This window comes from Trachemys scripta, chromosome 1 (assembly GCF_013100865.1).
Source record: "Trachemys scripta elegans isolate TJP31775 chromosome 1, CAS_Tse_1.0, whole genome shotgun sequence".
In the NCBI taxonomy this organism is placed as follows: domain Eukaryota; kingdom Metazoa; phylum Chordata; order Testudines; family Emydidae; genus Trachemys; species Trachemys scripta.
The window spans coordinates 207247330-207270397 of NC_048298.1; the positions used below are offsets into that span (position 1 = coordinate 207247330).

Genomic DNA, 23068 nt, shown 5'->3' on the forward strand with positions numbered 1-23068 from the left:
CAAAAGCCAGCTGCATGTTACTGGGTTTTAGTTGACTAATTTAGACTGCTCTAGCAAAACCAAATCAATTAGCCTATGTGTTGGTATAAAACCTCACAACAATGTCCTGTGGTTCTTAAGTGGGGGTGGGGGTGAGGATGCTTCTTTATCCACATTACTCCACATCACAGATGCTGACATATCTATTGATTTAGAACACAATGCTCCAAAAAGATTCAGTAATGTAAAAAAAAAAAAAAGTGGTGTTTTCAATAGGCCCCTTTGATACAGGCTCTTTGGGGAGACAGTTAAACATGACACTGTTAGTGTGGTCCTACCTTTGAACTGTAATATATAACTCGCGTTTGTGGTCTGCTGTCTCCTGGAAGAGCCCATAACTGTGAAGGCTATTGCTTTACAGCTACTCTAGGAAGATTGAGGGATTAAGTTATACATTATGTAAAACTACCCATTAATCCTCTTAGTGTGCATTACTAGTGAATGGCCTGAAAGAGACTCTTATTAAAGGAGCCCTAACATTCACTTTTCCTTGGTGACATTAGGTATTTGAGGTTTGTTTCATGGATTTTGGTGCTGAAATATTCAGTACACCATCTTTTATCTGCTGTTAGAGCCGTTGGTATATGTTAGTACAGTACTAACAAAACTACGGTTGGTAAAGCAGATCCCTTGTTTAACTAGTAGCAAGACATTCATAAAATAGAATCGTACATCTTCTAGCGTACCAGAGACACTGACATTTTTTGTTTTTGTTTTTTTAAAAAGGAACAGCTACAAAAACCGTGACTTTAAAAATGTTCTTGGGGATGAATTACATTTTAAAATAACTGTATTTTTAGAAAAGAAAATGATTTGTAACACAAATTTGTTCTGAAAGTGTCTGGTTGCTGCATACAGCCTTCTTCCCTAGTTCAATTTGCTTTCTGTTATACAAACTTGCATGCATGTTTTCATTCGAGGAAAAGAGAAAAGAAAAGTTCAATGTGATGGCTAAGACCTATCAGAGCTGACTCATTGAGCTGAATTATTGCTGTGCAGAAAGTTTGTAAAGCCTTTACCTCCGGATGAACACTGAGCGTTAGTTCAGCCTTGACAGTTGACCTTTCAATTTGATTGGGCTCAGCAATAATAATAGCTGTATCTGCAGTATAGAGAAGGCAGAACAGGGCTTAGTAACCCATCTTCCCTTATTAGATCTTACCTCAAGTGACTAAAATTCACACTCTTTGCGTGTGTGTATAAATTCTTTCACTAATAATACCTTTGTTATGGAGGCCAATTAATGTACAATTTCCCTCCCCCCCCCCCACCATTTTGGCTATTCTTGGTTTTAGTTTAGAAAAAGAAAAATCAAAAATCCAATATTTAGTCAATAATGATCTCTTTTCTCTCAATAAGACCTACTGTGAAAAGACAACAAACAAACAAGTCAAACTGTTGTAATTTGGTCAACCACTCGGGTACTATCCATATCCACCATTTCGACACACTCTATTTCCTCACGGTTTTCAGGATTCTTCTTCTCTTTCCTTTTTTTCTTGGATGGTGGCACAAAAGTCAGTATCACAGGTAAAATGGCAAAGCAGTGAAAGAAGGTGACTAATGCTATTAAAAACAAGCACCTGAACAGTGTACGGGTCAGATTTGAAGGCACAGCTGCAAGAGGAATCAGACCAACAATATAGCAGAGGTAGCTCTGTAAAATAGCTACCCCGTGCACTTCTAGGGCATTTTTTACCCATTTAGTTCTTGTGAAATCTTTGCCCAGGATAAAGGTTGATAACAGTGGCGCACAGTTGTCAATTGTATAATTAATCCCATAAATTAAGCACAACACAGAAATACAGTCCAGTTCCACTTTCCACAAGGTCATGAAACCTATGACTCCAAATTCGACTGAGGCAACAGTTAGAGTGAGCCAGACATTGATTAGAGAGTCTGCCACCAGGAATGCCGAGAAGAAGAGCAGAAATAAAGCACTGATGCAGGAATTTTGTAAGGGGGCTCCCACTGAGGAGGCGTAACGATCCATGTATACGAATGATGGATTGAAAACAATGAATTTCACCTTGGATGTGAGAGAGAGTTTCCTCAAGGTTTCCAGGAGATCATAGAGTTCTTCTCTCTTGGTTTCCATTGTCTTAGCCACCAAGAACATCCTTGAAGCTACTACATCAACTTCGTTGTTGTATTTTTTGGAAAAGATGATATCCTCTGAAAAATGGGCATACTGGGGGGCTTTCAGGAAAGAGTTCCTCAACATGTCAGTAAAATTCTTTTTGGGCAATCCAGTAGATATGTTGAGTTTCCTAAGATAATTTAAATAGCTCTCAAACCAAGATATCCTCACAAACCCTTTAGTATACTCTAGCACATCTTCTTGAACACTTGTGTTCCAATATTCTATTGACTCATAGATATAAAACCCAATGACTGGGCTGTAGTTACTGAAATACTTTTGCTGGGCAGTAGTGTATTCAATGGTTCGTGTCGCGGTTGCTACGATGTTACTAAGGTCTGACCCTTCATTGACCTGCAGGTAGCCCATTAAGGCAAAGGAAATATAAATAAGGTAAAAGAGAACTACAAAAGGCTTGACGTAAGTGTTTGTTATCCAGTCACAGTAATAGCGTTTGAGGAAACACACCAAAAGATGACTTTCATAAGTATTTGTTTCCTCTGAATCGGTTGTGTCCTCGCTGAATTTGGCTGTCAGAAGAAACCTATACCATGCAGGCTTCTCTTGCAATACCTCTGGCTTTGGTACCTTTCTGCAGAAGATACTATGCTGGTAGTTGTTTTCTATGTAGCCAGTAAACACCAGGCTGGAACCATAAAAGGAGAGTACGTAGAGGTAGTTGAAGAAAATTGCAATACAGGAATTGCAGCAGAAAATCCTTGCTGCTTCAATGTTAGTGAAGGGACTGGCACCTATTCCAAAAGTGACCAGGTACATGGCAGTGGTGAGAGAAAAGGAGAGCATGGAGTCTGCAAACACAGCTGCAGTTCTCTCTTTAACATGTTGGTCTTCTCTAGTTCTCCTCCAGGAGGACAACATTTCAAAAGTCCCATATAACCCATGACCTAGAATAAAGAACAAAGCAAGTGTTTAAGGACTGTTATCTTTTTAGTCAGGAAGGGCAAAACAGCATGAAATTTTTTTAACATGGACATGCTAAAAGGCACAAAGGAGTTATAATTGGCCCCCATTAATTTAAGTAGCAAAGGTCTTGTGGAATAAAAAAATATTAAGATTTTGTAAATTGCAGAAGCACATTAATCATGAAAAAAGCAGTTAGCAAACCCAAGTATCTTCATCATGTATTTTTGGTAATGATCAACATGTGGAAGCCTAATGTCTTTGTAAAGAGTTCACTAGAGTTTCCACACATCAGTGTGACTGGGTTGGTGGTAACCAGGTAAAATATTTGTTTTTCTCAGCCATTGGTTTTAGTTTTCAAGAGCGCCTGAGATGGAGGATGGTTTGAAATTCAATAAGTTTGTAATGTTTTCAGGTGGTGGGATCTGACTAGTGATTAGAACAAGCGATTAGGAACCAGAAGAGCTTGGACATTATTTGGGTCTTCTTGCTGAAAAACTAGGAAAAAATAAAGTGAAGGAATGCTGTATCTGAGTTGAGTTTTGCTGGGTGAATCAATCACAGACTTTCCCAGTCCCTTGCCATGTCCTCTGGCTAGAAAAAAGATAAACCATAGAAATGTAGCAAACAAAAAAGCATGAATAAATTTTACAAAAGCAGAAAGGCAGAATTAATGGGGATTATAATAAGCTTATATGTACAAAACTACATAATGCTTTATTTTTCTTACTTTAATGTGTATACTTACACAGTTTGTAAAACTAAATGCAGATCCATTTAATTTTTCACCAAACCCTAAATGTTGTAATTTATTTAATTACCTCTTAAAATAAATATAGTGTTCATGAAAGAGCTGAACTGTAAAACCTGGGGCCTGAAATCCTCTATTTAACCACAGAACAAATATAGGATTGGCAAAATGCATGGCTTTCCCTGTGTCTCTGGTTCTTTTGTTCTATATGCCCATTAAATCCTTGGTCTCTCTATGGTGACCTGCCAACAAAGGTATCAGTTCTGATGATGGTTTTGGTGATGTGGACATCTGCTCACTTGCAGCAGAACTAAACTGCAAACACAGACTCATTTCACATACATCACCAAAGAGCTATCAGATGGGAATGGTTATGAGACACAACTAGATGTATTTTAGAGGAGAAAAGTTCTGTAAAAATAACGCTTATAAATAAGTTGAAGTTTGTAAAATGCCAGCTGATTGATACCTAATCAATCCTAAAAATACACTCCTGGGAGGTGGGTAAGTACTAAACTGATTTGAAATAGGAAAACTGAGATAGAGTGACTCTACAAGGGGCACCAGTGTTTAGACTCAGGATTTCTGGGACAGTAGTCCTAGGCTTAGATCATTTGACAATGTCTTTGCAGGCCTTTACCAACTCCTTGAGCCCCCCAGGCTAAAGTCTAAGCTAATTATGGGCCTGGGACTGGGTGTATATTCTGAACTGTATAGTTCTCACAGTGAAATGCACATTGGCTTCAGTTTGAAGTTTGCACAGAGATCAAATGAAAAATATGGTTTTTATGTAGGAACTAAGGGTGGGATTCATTGCAGCAGGGGGACTGGGTCTCACACTGTCAGGTGAGTGCTCTAAACACTAACCTGAAGAATCATGCTCACACTTTCTTACCCAATGACTCTTTAAGTGTTTATCCACAGTGGAACAGCTTCAATGGGAGAGATTCCCACATCAGAATATCCTATAGATCAGTGGTTAGAGCCTGCAACCCCCAAGGGATCAGAGACCCTGTTCAAATCATTTTCCCCACCTCAGCAGAGGGGTGGATTGAACATGGGTCTCCCACATCACTGGTGAGTGCTCTAACCACTCAACTAGAGGTTATAAGATGGGCGGTGATGACACCACCTTCTCTGGCTCTTTTGTGTGGAGTGAGGCAGGATCTAACTCATTCTCTCAGAAACTGACTTAGGTGCTAAGTCCAGACTGCAGGGAAGTGCCTGTCTCACTGGTGAGCCATGAACTGGGATCCTCTTTCCTAGAGTCAAGCAGCTTAGGTGCCTGACTCTGAGAGGGATGGGGTTTAGGATACTCCCCTCTTGACAGCAACTCCCATTGGCTAGCTTAGGTGACTCATGCCTAACTCCCTTTGTGAATTTGGGCCTAAAAATTTAGTTAGTTATGATTTCTTCTTCTTGTTGCATTTGTCATTCAGTGGTAAGTCTTACCCTCTTTGGGCCAGCCACTGCATTTCCCTTTGTTTTTCTTCCTTTCCCTTCCTGCTTTCTCTGTGTTGCTTCCCCATCCCTGCCTTTGTGAGTCTACTCTGCTTTTTTCTCTGCATTTCTTTCTGTTCAGCAACGCCCAATTCCCAACCCGGTAGGTTTGCTTTGTTCTGATCTTCGTCCTCATTCCTTCCACTAACAATGTTCAGTGATTAAAACATATTTAGTAAGGGCACAAAAGTGTAAATTGGACTGTAATCATTGTCTCAGGGTCAGGGGCATTCAATCTCTGCACTATTGTTTCATACTGTCTGCAAACTTGGGCAGACACCTTTGCATTGATTACATTTGGTTCACATTTGGAAGGTTCTCTCTGCTGCCATTAGTGCTGAAAATTTTCTTAAAAAATAAATCGATTCTTGAGCATCTGTGTGTTATGAAGGCCACATACATACATACCATTGGCTAGATCGGCCTGTGGGCTGTATGTTTGACACCCCTGCCTAAGTAGTTCTTATAGTCACTCCCCTTTACATAATCAGAATATCCCCCAAACCGATGTGATAACCCTGGCCTTGATGCAGGCATTAGCATATCTATGTTTTGAGTTGATGGCATGGCTGTTCATTCTGGTAATAACGGAAAACAATGAACTCACTAGTCACAGATACTTTTAAACAAAAGAGAAATTTGAAATATGGAACTAAAATGAGTTAATGTAACTAGTGTCTTTTCTCTCCAGCATCTCTTATTTACAGTATCAGAGTGCTTGCCCTCATGCATATCAGATTAAAAAAACCCCTACATCATGGAATAAAACATGAATATCCATTTTCTAGTAATATTAGTCATCTTTCCGATGAGGCATTTATCTTAATTTGTCCAAATATTGTTTTACAGCTGCTTCTGGAGGGCAGGTCAAGACTGTCAATTTGATAGCTAGTATAGTGCCCCCTATTAAAACTAATTGGGGATGCCAAAACTTCCCAGACATAGAAAAAGGAAAAACTACAATCAGTGACTGCCACCCCGTTGTTAATTATGTTTTAAATAGTTATGTTCTAGGTTCGGTAGGGAAAACTATTAAGCTTGCTTTCACTGTGTTCTTTGTAAAGACAGATTGACCTTTATTTAAAAGTAACAGATCACTTGCCAAAGCGAGGAATGAGAGGTTTAATCTCTTTATGGTTCCCATAAGTCCTGGAGACGGGCATGTCTGACTATTCCACACAGCATCATATTACAAATTACTTTCACCATGAGCTTTTGTTTGAACACATTTAAAAAAAAAATAATGCTTCAGCAATAATAAGGCCTTGCATAACAATTTCAAATAGAAGCATTAATTTGGCAGGCTTTAGTCCTTACAATACAGCAAAATTTAGATATAGTTAAAAATGATGCAAAGTCTGATTTTTGTTTGTTTGTATGTTTTGGATAATAGTCATGTCTGATGACATTGACTTCTGATCAGGGGCGCTAGAACATTTTTAGTAGTGGGGGTGCTGAAAGCCAGCCCCCTTACTCCTGTCCGTGCTGCCCCCCCGAGCTGAGGCTGGGAGCAGGGCTGTGTCTCCGGGAGGGGGGGACCCGGACATGGGTAAGGTGGCCGAGGCCATAGCTGGAGTCGGGCGTGGGGGTAGGAACGGATCCCGGGCAGGGGCCTGCAGCTGGGACCCCACGTGCGAGGCCAAGAGCAGAGCCCTGGCCGGGTGCAGGGCCTTGGGAGTGGAGGCTGAGCGTGGGGGGTGCGGCCAGGCACAGAGCCAGTGGCTGGGGAGCGGAGCGGGCGGGCCAGGCCCTGTGTGCGGGCCCTGGGCACAGGGCCAGCAGTCGGGGAGTGGGGCCAGCAGAGTGCAGGCGGAGGGCTGGGATCAGGGAACAGGCGCAGGAAGCACCCCCAGGTTTTATGTGTGGAGCCAGCGGCTGGGGAGCAGGCCACGGGACCGGCCCCCAGCACCCAAGCCGGGGAGTGGAGCCCTGGGCGTGGGGCCAGTGGCCCTGCATAAAACCTGGGGATGCTGCAGCACCCCACACACCCTTACTTTCTGCACCTATGCTTCTGATTGCCACTTACTACAAGGACAAATTTTAATAATACAATACTTTGGGATACTTTTTTTACTTTGCTATTACATAATTGTGGAGGATAACTTGAAAAGGAACTGGATTAATAAAACTATTAAAGTAAATGAGAGGCTCAAATGCATATAATCTAGAAAGTTAACTGAAAAAAATGATTGCCTCGCATATCATCCTATTTTACGGGTTACTTTTTTGGTCTTTTACACACTCTGTACATTATGGATTGGTATTTTCTGTTTGAATTTTGTGTATTTCTTGACCATGCTGTGTATCATGTACAATATTTGTGAAGGGTACTGAAGGACTAATTTTCAAAATTGCAAGTCTGCAAAGGTGTCCTTAATTGTCTAGCCCAAAGTCACAGTTTTTACATGCAGTCACACGCAGGGCCTGATGCAGTGCCCACTGAAATCCATGGAAAGGAGTAGGCCCTAATTTCATATGCTAATTAGGCACAGTATTTTAAAGATTAGCCCTTGTTGTCTAGTGTATGGAGGCATTTTGTAAGAATTTTGCTTTCCTTCTACGGTTATGCTGATTTCATGTTCTCCATTTTTAACCACCATCTGCCCATCTATATTTGACTCTATTGTTCCTCTCTCTCTCAATGTTATGATGTCTGTCCTATAAGCCATCAGCTAGAGGTGATCAGATCATTCCTTGCAAATAAATAATCCTGTTATTTTAACCCTTTTCCTGCTATTTAGTTATCCAATACGTTATTTGTACCGATTTGTTTTTCACAATTGTTCAGTAAATAATGTGTGAACACATTTAGCCAATGGGTTATTAGCAAACTGTTCACTACAAACATTTACTTACTATTCATAGGTCATTGTGTGTGCCCTGTGATTGGTCACCAAGATAAAAAGGTATTGTTTTTGTTGCTTGGCTGGGTGACTTTAACTGTATCATCAGTTTCTGTTTATACCAGTTTGTTCACTATTCACAACTCTTTTTAACCAATCTTTTGTGTAAATAGCGATAATAAATGAGCCGTGAATATGCTCTCAAATATTTATTTACTCTGGGTGGAGAGGAAAAGTGAGACATGATGGTGCAGGACCTGGCGGCACTAGCTGGCACCAGTAACAGGAAGATGAGTAGAGAGAGAGCAAAGACAGGGCTGTGGAGGCTGGAAAGTGTGATCTGAAGGGGCAAATGAGGTTGTTGGAGGAATGCCAATGAGGTATTGGAAAAATGAGAGTGAGGGACTGTCTGTTCTGTGTTTGTACAGCACCTAGCACATGGGGTCCTGGTCTGTGATTGGAGCTCTTAGGCACTCCAATAATACAAATAACTAATAATAGCACTGGAGGAAACTGGGCAAAAATCCTCTTGTTGCCCTAAAGAGCTAGTCCTTTGGGACACAGGGGATTCCCCCGTGTCATGTTTGCTGTTGCTCAAGATCCATTACAGCAATTCTGATTGAAGCAGCCCAGAGAGTAGGCCCAGAGTCACAGAGAGACTTAAGCATCTAACCCCCTGATTTAGGTACTACTGCAATCCACAAAACCCCTGCTCAGCTGCCGCCTAAACCTGTAGGCGCCTAAACTCACTCGGTTCGTAAATGTCTGCTGTAAAGGTTCCCTAGGTGCCTAAATTTCTGCCTCAGGCAGGAACCAGAATACATATTTCATGCCTAAGCTCCAGTGTGATCCTCAAATCAGGTTAAGACACGTGTTGCCTCACCTATCTCACGTAATGGGATCGCATCCAGTAGATGTGGTCCAAGTACACTTAACTCCACACAAAATGGCGGAGGGAGGGAGTGTGTATGGATGTCTGGGTTGCAGTGCTTAAGCCCTTCTGTGAATTCAGGCTGTAGTTATTTCGACTGTACTTTCTGCAGCAGCCTGGGGTTTTTACAGACTGCGTCTCACCCATCTTTGTCTTTAGAAAATAAGATAATAAATAATACCTCGCTCTTACATAGTACTTTTCATCAATAGGTCTCAAAGTACTTTATCAAGGAGATCAGTATCATTATCTCCATTTTACAGACACAGAGGCCGAGGCACAGGGAAGTGAAATGAGTTGCCCTGTGGCAGGTCTCCTGAGTCCCAGTCCAGTGCTCTATCCACTAGGCAACCCTGCCAGCCTAAAATGACAGCTGCTGTTAGATTTTCTGTGTTTAAAGAATGCAGTGTGCTCTCTTTAATTTCATACAAAAATTATGTGGGTTTTCTCACAGCCCCCATAAAAAGATTTAAATGTATGTATTTAAAGGAAAAACTGAATAGAATTTTTCAGTAATGGAAAACAGGGAGAGAGACTGGGAATCAAACATTAGTTCCCTTTTCACAAGGCTATGTCTGCACTGCGGACCTTACAGTGGCACAGCTGTACCACTGCTGCTGTACTACTGTAAGGTCTCCCATGTAGCCACCCTATGCCGGCAGCAGAGAGCTCTCCTGCTGGTGTAATTAAACAACCCCTAACGAGCAGTGGTAGCTATGTTGGAGGGAGAGTCTCCCGTAGACATAGTGCTGTCCACACCGGTGCTTTTGTCGATAAAACTTTTGTTAGTCAGGGGAGTGTTTTTTCACACCACTGCCTGACAAAAGTTTTGCCAACAAAAATGCTAGTGTAGACATAGCCTTAGTTTTACATGCACATAGATACAGTATAGCAGTACGTTGTGGTGTGGAACTGCACTGTTTTACCTTTTGGTTTCAAGTGTGTTTGTTTACTTTTCTTGGAAAGTGGGACACCCCCCTAAAGATGGAGGAGGAAGTTCCACTCTTCCATGGCTGTCTGTTACACATGGTAGTGTTTTATGCATAGGAGCAGTTTGACTTCTATATTTGGGAGGGCAGCTCCAGTCAAGCCAACAGGGCCACGCACGGGCAGGGCGGGGGGGCAGGATTCTGTGCCAGCCCACAGGGGCACCATTTCAGATTTCTGGGGGGAGGGAGGGCAACTTTAACCGTGGTTCCAGGGGCTACTTAAGCAACTGAAAACTTGGCTGTAGACAATGGAGCGTGTGATGTGTCCTGGATGGAAGCTGGAGGCATGTAGGTAAGTATATTGGTCAATAGGTTTCCAGTATAGGGTCAGTGGGATTCCAGTATAGATAGTGGGAGAACACTTCAATCTCCCTGGACAGTCAATACCAGATTTAAAAGTAGCCATCCTTCAACAAAAGAACCTTCAAAAACAGACTTCAAAGAGAAACTGCAGAGCTACAATTCATTTGCAAACTTAACACCATTAATTTGGGCTTGAATAGGGACTGGGAGTGGCTGGCTCACTACAAAAGCAATTTTCCCTCTCTTGGTATTGACACCTCCTCATCAGTTATTGGGAGTGGACCACATCCACCCTGACTGAATTGGCCTTGTCAATTCTGGTTCTCCACTTGTAAAGTAACTCCGTTCTCTTCATGTGCCAATATATCTATGCCTGTATCTGTAATTTTCACTCCATGCACCTGAAGAAGTGGGTTTTTTACCCAGGAAAGCTTATGCCCAAATAAATCTGTTAGTCTTTAAGGTGCCACCGGACTCCTTGTTGTTTTTGTGGATATAGACTAACACGGCTACCACTCTGATACTGTTTATAAACAAAATTCTGATTCCCTGCCTCACAGGGGCCCAAGCTGGGAGAAGTCTCCTGTTTCCTCTGCAGAACTCATTACATTGCACACTCAGGCTGCCTGTCTGCCCGAGGCTTGCAATTTTGGGGGTGCAATGTCCCACCCTGCCCCCCAAACTCCACCCATGATTTTATGGATAATTAGTTTTATTTGCCCCATCTTAGCACACTTGTATACAAAACACTAATAATGATTGACCTCTGCATTAATGAGGTTAAATGCCGTAACAATACATGATTTTCACCAATTGATGGGACTAAGAATAATAATGAGCTAATCTAGGCTACTGTCTTCCTGGGATAGTCAGTTACAGGGGCTAGATATGGACGTTGATGCAAGGTTTATGCATGTATGGGAAACTGCTGCACATGGATTCAGGTGGCCTAATTCTGATCTCACTTACATCCGTGTAAATCCGAAGTAATTCCACTGAAGTCAAAAGAGCTAACCTATGTAAAACTAGCATAAGGGATATCAGAATCAGGCCCAGGGAATTTTCTTTTACAAAACTATAACAGTAATAGTCTATGATGTAATGAAGACACGCTAGATTCCACTAGCTGATGGATGCTCTGCTCAGCTACGTGAGTGCCTTCCAGAGTTAGACAAAGAGCTTGGGATGATTCCCTCCATAATTTTTCCAGCTGGATCAGACAGCTCACCTAAAACCCAGCTCCACCCTCTGTGAAGCTAAGTGAAATGGCCACTGCTGACCTTCCTGATCACCAGGGTTAAGAACAGCCAATCAATGACAAAGTAAAATGTTATGTGACTTAACGGATGTGACCTCTCCCTACAAATATAGTTTGAAATTAAAACATACCAGTGAATAGCAGTCTAAACATTTTCATGAACATGCATAGAGAGCAAAAAGTGAGCATACAGTTTAGCTAAAATCTTCCTGACCAGAAAAATAAAATTCAAAGGAACTGATTGAACTAGAACCACAGTTAATTTACACTATCATTTTTTACTGAGTTTGTAACAATTTACTGGCCTGGGTAGCACTCCTCAACATTTGTGTCCACACTGCAGATGGCAGCAAACCATATATTACCTTATCTGCTGTCCACGTCTGAAACATGGCTGCCTTCCTGACAGAAGCTCGTAACTCTTCCGTTTTATCATTATCATAATCACAAGCCCAGGTATGCCCATATCCATCCCATCTTAGGGTTCATTCCTTGGTTTATTCCAGGGATCGGCAACCTTTGGCATGAGGCCTATCAGGGAAAGCTGCTGGCAGGCCAGACGGTTTGTTTACCTGCAGCATCCGCAGATTTGGCCAATCGCAGCTCCCACTGGCCGCGGGTCGCCATCTCAAGCCAATGGGGGCTGCGGGAACCAGCGCGGGCCGAGGGATGTGCTGGCCGCCACTTCCCGCAGCCCCCATTGTCCTGGAACTGCAAACTGCGACCAGTGGGAGCTGCAGTCGGCCGAACCTGCAGATGCTGCAGGTAAACAAACTGTCCGGCCCGCCAGCGGCTTTCCCTGACAGGCCGCGTGCCAAAGGTTGCCGATCCCTGGTTTATTCAATGGATTAAAAATCAGAATGCATTGGCCAGATTTTCATTTACATGAGCTAAGAATCTGGCTCCTTGTTTCCAGATACGTTGTCTGTCTGAGTCCTATACTGGATCCATTTGGGAGAAAAGGAATAGAAATTGAAATGTTTAACAATATCCACTTGAGTAGTGGTTGTGTTGACTATGTTGCGGCATTTACACACAGTTAATTAGTTGCATTGAGAGAGGAACACTGGTGAGAGGTAAAAGTTGTCATGTACAAACATGATCAATGTATGTTGATAAGGAAAACTACAGCAAATGTGCAATAGCTTGCTCTTCTTAGAGCACAACATTCTTCTGGGTCTGTGGACCTCAAGGAAGAATATCATAAAATCATAGAAATATAGGGCTGGAAGGGACCATAAGAAGGCATCAAGTCCAGCCCCCTGCACTGAGGCAGAATCAAGTACATCTAGACCAGGGGTCAGCAACCTTTCAGAAGTGGTGTGCCGAGTCTTCATTTATTCACTCTAATTTAAGGTTTCGTATGCCAGTAATACATTTTAATGTTTTTAGAAGGTCTCTTTCTATAAGTCTATAATATATAACTAAACTATTGTTGTATGTAAAGTAAATAAGGTTTTTAAAATGTTTATGGAAGCTTCATTTAAAATTAAATTAAAATACAGAGCCACCCTGGGGCCAGGACCCGGGCAGTGTGAGTGTCACTGAAAATCAGCTCGCGTGCCGCCTTTGGCATGCGTGCCATAGGTTGCCTACCTCTGGTCTAGACCATCCCTGAGAGGTGTTTGTCTAATCTGTTCTTAAAAGCCTCCAATGATGGATATTCCACAACCTACTTTGGAAGCCGATTCCAGAGGTTAATTACACTTATAGTTAGAAATTTTTTCCTAATAGCTAACCTCAATCTCTTTACTGCAGATTAAGCCCATTACTTCTTGTCCTACCTTCAGTGAACAAGGAGAACAACTGATCACTCTTCTTTTGATATCAGCCCTTAACATATTGGAAGACTGTTATCAGGTCCCCCCTTAGTTGTCTTTTCTCAGGACTAAACTGTCCAGTTTTTTTAACCTTTGCTCTAGCTCAGGTTTTCTGAACCTTTTAATCATTTTTGTTGCTCTCCTCTGGACTCTCTCCAGTTTGTCCACATGTTTCCTAAAGTGTGCACACAGAACTGGACACAGTACTTCAGCTGAGGCTTCACTGGTACTGAGTAGAGTGGGACAAGTCCTGTTAATACACCCCAGAATATTAGCCTTTTTCACAAGTGCATCAGATTGTTGACTCATTCAGTTTTGATCCATTATAGCCCCCCTTCCTTTTAGCACTATTACCGCCTATCCAGTTATTCCTCATTTTGTTGTTGTGCATTTGATTTTTTTCCTTCCTAAGTGCAGTACTTTGCACTTGTCTTTATTGTATTTTCATCTTCAGACCAATTCTCCAGTTTAAGGTCATTTTTAATTCTAATCCTGTTTTCCAAAGTGCTTGCAACCCCTGCCAGCGTGGCATCATGCACAATTTTTATAAACATACTCTGCACTCCATTATCCAAGTCATAAATGAAAATATTGAATAGTACCGGACCCTGGACTGACCCACGTGGGGCCCCACTAGATATGCCCTCCCAGTAGGACAGTGAGAGAGAACTACTCTTTGAGAATGGTCTTTCAACCAGTTGTGCACTCACCTCATAGTATTTGGATCTTTGGAACAGACATGCATGTGCCATTAATCAAACTGCTTGATACATTACTTTATCTTGCACATTCATGGTGAAATTCACCAGCACAAGCCTAATGTATCACTTAGGACCCACACAAGCCCTCAAAATATTTGATACAGCGTTTAGGTGGTGAACAGGACTTGTGTGGGCCCTCTGCCTAAGGGTGAATTTCATCCTCGGTCATTTGGATGTTCCACATTAGACGCAGAATATTTCACCCATCCTATGTTTCTGAAGAATGCACCTATTTAGAAAGGCGGCATAGGGCCAACTTTCTGTTCTGGGGTGGAACACTTAATATTGGTCAAGCCATGCCCTTTTTGATTTATACTCTCCCAAACTTGCACAAAGAGGGGCTCTAGCAAATGCAACTCTTCCCCAATATTCCCTATCACAGAATAATAAACCAGGGTGAGTGGTGTTATCTTTCTAAAGATAAAAACCAAAATATTTATATAAATTACTACAATATAAACAATAATATTTTATCATGACAAACAAATAACAATGGACATACACTTTAGGAAGTCTCTAAAAAGAACAAACTATGTTATCTGTAGTACCATTCAAACCAAAATTACTGTCTAGATATAAGTCCTTAGTATGTACAAACACATGCATATAAGCTATGTATACTTCATATCTATCGTCTCTCTACCCTGATCTATATAAGAGAGGAATATGGAAAAGGAGAAAAATGTGTAAAGTACTGGACTGAAATAAAAATACCCATCCTGGGTCAGACCATTGTCCATCTAGCCCAGTGTCCAGTCTCCAGCGGCCAGTACCAGAGCTTCAGGGGGAGTGTAGAGAACTGGGCAAATTTGGCAAGATCCATCCACCCTATCTTCCCCTCCTGCTTTCTGGCAGTCAGAGGTTTAGGGTCACCTAAGCATGGGATTACATCCCTGACCATCTTGGCTAATAGCCATCGATGGAACAATCCTCCATTAATTTAACTAGTTCTTTTTTTTTCAATGATCTAGTCACAATCTCTCTTCCTAGTTTTAACATGATCATGAGCAATAACAGCAGAAAAATATAAGTTGATGGATTCTATTTTATGTTTTAATCATTCAACTTTGAACACAACGTATTTTAATCATGTCCACTTTAAAAAAAATCTCTATCCATATATTATATTTCCCAATCAGCGTATGATGCAGCATACCAAATCCAACTAAAATAAATGGACAAAAGCTCCACATGTGGTGATTGTATAGGTATTATGACCCTGATCCAGCAAAGACATTTGCACATGGCTAACTTTATGCCCTTTGTGTAGTCCCATTGACTTCAATAGAGTCAAGAGACCTGACTGGGTAGACTGGGAGTTCGGAGGATGTTATTTTTGATGTGGGTTGGAATAGTTTCTTTTGGAGCTTTCATTTTTGGATACTGATCCAATGCAGTGTTTGTGTTTGTTATTATGACAGCAAAATGTCAGCACATTTTATAAATAGAAAAACATCTGAGAGACCAGTTTATTTTGAGAAGCAGAGATAAGCAAGGCAAAATATGGTTCAAAATCTGTTTTTATTTAAATTGAATATTTAATCTGGTAGCAGAAAACCATTTGAGAGCCACTTTTTCCTACAGTTCAAATATTTGTCATAAGAAAATAATCCAATGCACTTCCATGTCAAAGGCTTGTTTTGGTGTTTAAACGTCAGGATGTCAATTCTATTTCAACTTGTGGATTACTCCACTCACTCTGAGAGAGAACTGGCTGAGGCAGAAATGTCAGATCATATGTTTCTTTTATCACATTGAAAAAGATTTGAATATAAGTACTGTGCTGCTCTTTAGCTATATGCTTTTAGCTGTCTGGTTATTTATTTATGTATGACGATCCAAACTTTTTATATGCTTCTCTGAACTGAATCTGTGCTTAAAGTTTTTGGAGATTTGCTTATCACTAATAAATACTGGTCTACGCTTCAAAACCAACTTTTGGATTGATAGAGGGGAGATCTTCAAGGGCACAAAAGACAGCTGGGGTCTAACTCACGTTGATTTTCAATAGGAGTTGGGGCATAATTGCCATTTGTGCCCTCGAAAATCTGGTCTTTCACATTGAAATGTGTGAAAAATGTGCAAACCCCCTCCAAACCACAGTTCTGTGGCTGAGTTCTTAGCTGAGGAGACAGCTTGAAAGGAACAGAAAGAGAAATATTCTATTTGGTTAACCACACAGCTGTTATGGATACAGAAAGGAAAAGGCGAGTGTACTGTGGCTGCAGAGGATGGAGGATGGTGCATGGGTTTGGACCATAGAATATCTAGGGATACTTTACCTTGCATGAGGAATGGGGTGAGTTGCATAGAATGTGAGAGACTTTAACCATGGTGCTGGGAAACATAAGGGGACCCTGGCACTGCAGACACACAGCAAAAGCATGCAGAAAAAGTTTCCCTAGCATTCAGTTGCACCAAACCACGTTTAATCAAGAGAGAAGAGCTTTCAGCATGAATGCCAGCTGGTGGCGTAGGGCAGCAGGCACAAAGTAAGACAGACCTCCCAGCCAGATTCCCATTGCTGTCATGTCACCATATGCAAAGCATTACCAATTCTTCCTTCTATTCTACCCACTGAGATTCAAAGTACTGGAGATTAGCAAATGAAAGTTAAATAAAATAACAGTGTTAGGCAAGAGCAGACCTTCTCCATAGAGAATAAAATGAGTTTTCTTGACAGACCTTACATGAAATATATAAAACTGAAGCAACAGCAATCAAAAAGAAAACGGAGGCCATCTCAAAATAATTTGTGTGTGTAACAGAACAGCTAAATACCCCTGTTTGGGTATGGTACGCAGGAATACCTAAGGGTGGAATGAGGCTGGGTGTATTTTAGTTTGAGCAAAATCTTAGGCATTGGGTTTTGGATCTGAATTCAGAAGCCAAAGCATCCTTGGTTCTGGGTTATGTTTTTTCCTTTTTGGATCCAGGGTCTACTGGAATATGGAGCATCTTAAACTCTTTCAACTTCCCCATCTGCTTCATAACACTGAAACCAATCTCAGTCAATAATGCGCTAAGTTTAGCCCTTTAAATAATTTTTGCCCTGCGCTTAGAATAATGAACAGAATAGAACAGATTAACATAGAAAACAATACAGTAAACTGCCCTTAACATTGAAAAACTTCATAAAAACAGGAGACAGAGTAAATTTAGTGATGGGGAAACCTCAGGCTTAGAGATCAGCTTGGATACTTAGCTGAAATGTCCAAACTTACAGGCAACTCCCCGAACCTGCCATGGACCTCTGTCCCTTGTCCCAACAGGCCTAGTCACAGACTCTCTTCCTTTGTCCCTCTCAGCACCTCATGTGTCCTCTTCATAGAAGAGGTCTGATTGCCCAAAGATGACAGGCCTACACATACCTCACAGTTGTCTCTCATTTTGAGAAATGTCATTCACTTTAGGTCCAAAATGAGTTATATTCCATACAAAGGTGGGGTCTCATTTTATTTTTGAAAATTATTTACAACAGGATCATGAAACTGATGTTATGAGTTATTTACACTAAAGGAAGGAATCCCACAGCATTTATGTATGTTTCCAAAATAAATAATTTTATATGCCTCTCCTTTTGGGCCTTTGTCATATACTGCATCCTTGGGCTGTCAGGTTGAGAAGAGAGATGGGCCTGCTCCCCTTTCTGGTATTTCAGGGACACATTCACTATCCTACACAAGCATGTTATGACACATGGGACTTTCTCTCTCACACACAGACCTGAGAAAAAGAGTCAAATTGGTTTCTTCTGACCCTCTTGAGCACAAGAGACAGCCTCAGCCAATCAGCAAACATTAATTATATGCCATGTAACCTCCCTTTCTGCCCAGGGACCAGCCCAGCTCAAAATTCAAACTGCATCACAAAACTTCCTCAAAATGTTCAGATTCTAGAAAGTTATTTTTAAAACAAAGTTGCATGCCCAACTTTGATTACATTTTTTCATGGACATGGAACATTTTTTCATGAAACATGGGAAAAACACCAGGAGATCAAAACCAGGTTCTGACAATGTTTAATTTTGCCTCAAAGGTTGTATTCCTCAGTTGATGCCTATACCCACGCTAACTCAGCACGCTGAGCCATCTCTGACATGTTTCACTTGGGACAAGGATATGTATCTGAGTACAATGTACTCTTACTTCCTGACCTTTTATAGGGGAAAGCACAGTTCTTGCTACACTAATATTTGCCGTGGATCTCACCACAGTTTGTTAGCTATGTATTTTCTTTGCACTTGAAGAGAGCTGGGAGAACATGGCATAAAATGTTTGGGAACTATTTGTATTTTTAAATACATTCTTTTCAAATGTTAGTGCCTCCTTTGCATTTGCTTTCCTCACTGGACGGGAGGCAGAAGCTCAGTCAGTAGGCGGAATGGAGGGAGGGAGAGCAGCAGTTGTTTGGGGAAGATGGGTGATCAATTACCAGTGGATGCGGGGTAGAGGATGAATTTGTTTGGAGATCTGTGGGGACAAAGAATAGGTTACATGGCTGTGGGGGGGATTTATGCTCATCTAATCAAAGGACTAGAAATATTGCTTCAGGACTGATGGGGAGGGATTGCAGAAGATGGATTGGAGGGCAGAGAATTTGTTAAAGTGATTGAGGGGGAAAGGATGGATTGGAAAAGGACTATGATTGGGGTAGGTAGGGAATCAATTGATTAGGGAGCAGGGAGGTGAGAGAAGCAGAAAAAATCAGTTGGAGACAGAATGCAGTTGGATCAGATTGGATTGGAAGGGCAGAGGAGGGACAGAGGGGTTCAGAGGATGGATATTGATGAAGATGTGGGCAGAAGATGCATTGGGGCTAAGCAGGGATGGGATGGGCAGAGGACAGGCTGGGGAACTGATTAGGGGTCTGAGGAGGCAGATATTGTATTCAGAGATGTAGGAAGGGCAGAAGATGGATCAGGGTAAAGAACTGTTCAGGGCCAGAGCATTCACTGGAGAGACGAGGGGAAAGGGTATGGATTGTGGGCAGAGTAGCGATTTTAGAAGTTTAGGGGACAGAGGATGGATTGTTGAGGCTGGGGTTTGTTGAAGTTAGATTGGGGGCAGATGACTGAGCTGGTGGAGAATGGGAAAGAAATGGAAGGTGAAGTCAAGAAAGAGATGGGAGCCTAAGCAAAGGCAGGGAAAAACAGCAAAAATGATGAATACAGGGTTGAAGTGGGAGCTGGAAGACAGAAGATGGAGGGACAGTAAATAGGATACAGAGAGAAGAGAGGAAGCAAGGGAAAACAAACCTTGGAAGGATAAAGGGATGTGGGAGTGAAGATTGTGGGAAAGTGAGAACAGGAATGAATGAGATGGAAGGGGAAGAGGCGGAGGGACAGAAACTTGGGGAGACACACATGGAGAGGGGAGATAAAGTTCTCCTTAGGAGAAACAGACAAGGAAGAGAGACAGGCTGATAGAGAAGGAAAGAAAGCTGAGTGAAAAGAATGAAAACAAGGGAGACAGTAAGATTCTCATTTTTATTAATTTATGACAAAGATTGGTGGCAAAATACTCTACAAAGTCAAACATTTGTGTGTATTGTACCTTTAAATGTGGAATGAAGGAAATTTGGGAGCGCTGTTCAGGAACTTGGTATGGGACACTAATGTTTCTGTATGTAAAACTAATGCTGACAGAGGGTTTTAAAAGAATATATTAATATTTTTTGTGTCTGATGGAGAATATGATGAGTGCTTTTAGAGCCTGGGATATTTTTGAGCATGGTTACATTTTAACAGAATGCAGTTCACCACTAAGTAGTTTACTTCAGAGTTCCAGAGAAATGGCAGGTAGACTACAGATGACCCCCGGGTTACACAAGACCCAACTTACGCAAATTCGCACTTACGGAAAAAATTCCATAAGCCAGAAATAGGATTTTTGAGTTATGGAAATTTTTGTGTAACGTACGGGTATACATTTCTGACTTACACAAAATTCGAGTTACACAAGACTTTCTGGAACGGAACGATAGCGTAAATCGGGGGGCGTCTGTACTTGTTTGTTCAAATCTTAGTCTAAAATCTTCCAAAGTGCAGGAAATTGCACTTGGTATTTCAAGCTATGCTTGGAAGGGCCACCTGAACCTCCACGGCTCTTCAAATTTTTCTTGCCACTCCATAGTCTCCCTGGTTTTGTTTAGTTACACATAGGCTTGAGCATCTTTAGACCTTTAGAGTCCCTTTCATTTCCATTTTTTGCTTTCGCATCCTGTCCTTGTCCCTCTCTCCTTCAAACACAGCCAATTCCTACCCTGCTTTTTTAACCCCACATTTCCCTTCTCCTGATCCCAATGCTCACGTCAATCTGGCCATCAACATAATTCCCTATCTTCCTTTTCTTGACTTCATATAGCCTCTTGTCCCATCTCTATCTGCTTCTTCCAGATGTCAATGAGCCCACAGACTTTCCAACTCTTTCTCTTCTAGTCCAAACCTTACCTGGCTGATATTCAAGAAAAGGGTCTCTGGTCTGACATTTTGTTTTATGGGTTCTGTCTGGTCACTCTGCTAAAATTTCACGTTTTAGGCCTTTAGCTGCCATATGAACTACCTTCTCCTCTGACCCTAAGGAAGTTTGAGAAGTTGCATATTTTGAAGATTGCTGCTGGCTCAGCAGAGATTCCTCAACTTGCTGAGACTGCAAAGAATGTTTTGACAAAGTAAAGAGGCTTGTAGAGGACTGTGAGTGTTGGCACTGCACTTATCTGTATTTTATCAAACTTAGCAAAATGTTTGATCAGTTTACGGATGGCTGAAAGTTCAGGCCATTTTTATTTCTGATGAACTGTTTTTTCCATGCCTATTTTAATGCGTTAGTGCACTTTTAAATCAGAAGCTAAATATAAGCCAGTGGAACATTTACTGCATCTTTCCCCATATTTGGCAATGTCTGACATCCCACAATTATTTTACATGGATGCTTCTTTCAGTGAATGTGGTCGTTTAAAAGAGCTGAATCTTCTTGAACGAACTGTACAGTTTTTCTAAAGGAATAACAGACTGCCTTTTTGAAATAGAAAGACCAACACTGAAAATTTAATTTCAGTTGTCTAAGATCAATGTGTCATTATAGCTGTATGATATAACATGTCGACTGTCTCATGAGCACAGCTTATTTTTAAATGGTTTGATATGTAACACACAATGCTTTTGAGGAAGTGGATATACTTTTAAGGATCAGGAATCATTAAATGACACTTACTAGATATGGTGATCCACGGTATTTTGATACAACACTTTGGCCTGGGTCCAGATAACAAACACCCCAAAACTTTGGTTGGGGAAGCTATGGTGAATCAAAATCTGGATCTCTTCTTTGCAGTTCATGCCCACCAATATAATTTGTTTAATATAATAATGAAGAATTTGATTTGTCATTATGTACTTCTGGAGTTTAAAAGTGTATAGGCCCTGATTTAGCAAAGTATTATTCAAGTATCTAACTTTAAGCATTTAAATAATTCTATTCCTGTTTATCAAAGCATTTATGCCCATACTTAAGTGTGCTGATGATTTGGGGCCATAATGTTTAAATTATTCAGTGATATTCTGCTCCCACTTACATTCAGGCAAGTCATGGAAGCCACTGGGGTTGCACAGACGTAACAGATCAGAATTTGGTTCATTGATTTTTTTTTAAAGAATTTTTTTTTGCAAGGAACACCTTTAAGAACATAAGAATGGCCATACTGGGTCAGACCAAAGGTCCATCTAGCCCTGTATTCTGTCTTCCGACAGTGGCCAATGCCAGGTGTCCCAGAGGGAATGAACAGAACAGGTAATCATCAAGTGATCCATCCCATCGCTCATTCCCAGCTTCTGGCAAACAGAGGCCAGGGACACCATCCCTACCCATCCTGGCTAAAAGCCATTGATAGAACTATCCTCCATAAATTTATCTAGTTCTTTTTTGAACCCTGTTATAATCTTGGCCTTCACAACATCCTCTGGCAAGGAGTTCCACAGGTTGACTGTGAGTTGTGAAAAAAAATATTTCATTTTGTTTGTTTTAAACCTGCTGCCTATTAATTTCATTTGGTGGCCCCTAGTTCTTGTGTTATGAGAAGGAGTAAGTAACACTTCCTTACTTCCTTTCTCCACACCAGTCATGATTTTATAGACCTCTATCATATCCCCCCTTAGTTGTCTCTTTTCCAAGCTGAAAAGTCCCAGTTTTATTAATCTCTCCTCATACAGCAGCTATTCCATACCCCTAATATTTTTTGTTGCCCTTTTCTGAACCTTTTCCAATTCCAATATATCTTTTTTGAGATGGGGCGACCACATCTGTACACAGTATTCAAGATGTGGCCGTACCATGGATTTATATAGAGGCAATATGATATTTTCTGTCTTATTATCTATCCCTTTCTTAATGATTCCCAACATTCTGTTAGCTTTTTTGACTGCCACTGCACATGGAGTGGATGTTTTCAGAGAACTATCCATAATGACTCCAAGAACTTTTTCTTGAGTGGTAACAGCTAATTTAGACCCCATCATTTTATACGTATAGTTGGGATTATGTTTTACAATGTGCATTACTTTGCATTTATCAACACTGAATTTCATCTGCCATTTTGTTGTCCAGTCACCCAGTTTTGAGATCCTCTTGTAGCTCTTCACAGTCTGCCTGGGACTTAACTATCTTGAGTAGTTTTGTATCATCTGCAAATTTTGCCACCTCACTGTTTACCCCTTTTTCCAGATCATGCATGAATATGTTAAATAGGACTGGGCACAGTACAGACCCCTGGGAGACACCACTATTTACCTCTCTCCAGTCTGAAAACTGACCAT

General features: G+C 41.2%; 1 protein-coding gene across 1 annotated transcript in view; it reads right to left on the reverse strand.

Annotated features, from left to right (window-relative positions):
* Positions 1-1085: 1085 nt before the first annotated feature.
* PTCHD1 (patched domain containing 1) overlaps positions 1086-23068 on the reverse strand; it is a 43993-nt gene continuing 22010 nt past the window's right edge. Inside the window, exon 3 of the mRNA XM_034755251.1 lies at positions 1086-3084. Coding sequence (XP_034611142.1) covers positions 1430-3084 — 1655 coding nt within the window. The 3' untranslated portion in view covers positions 1086-1429. The remainder of the gene's footprint in view (positions 3085-23068) is intronic.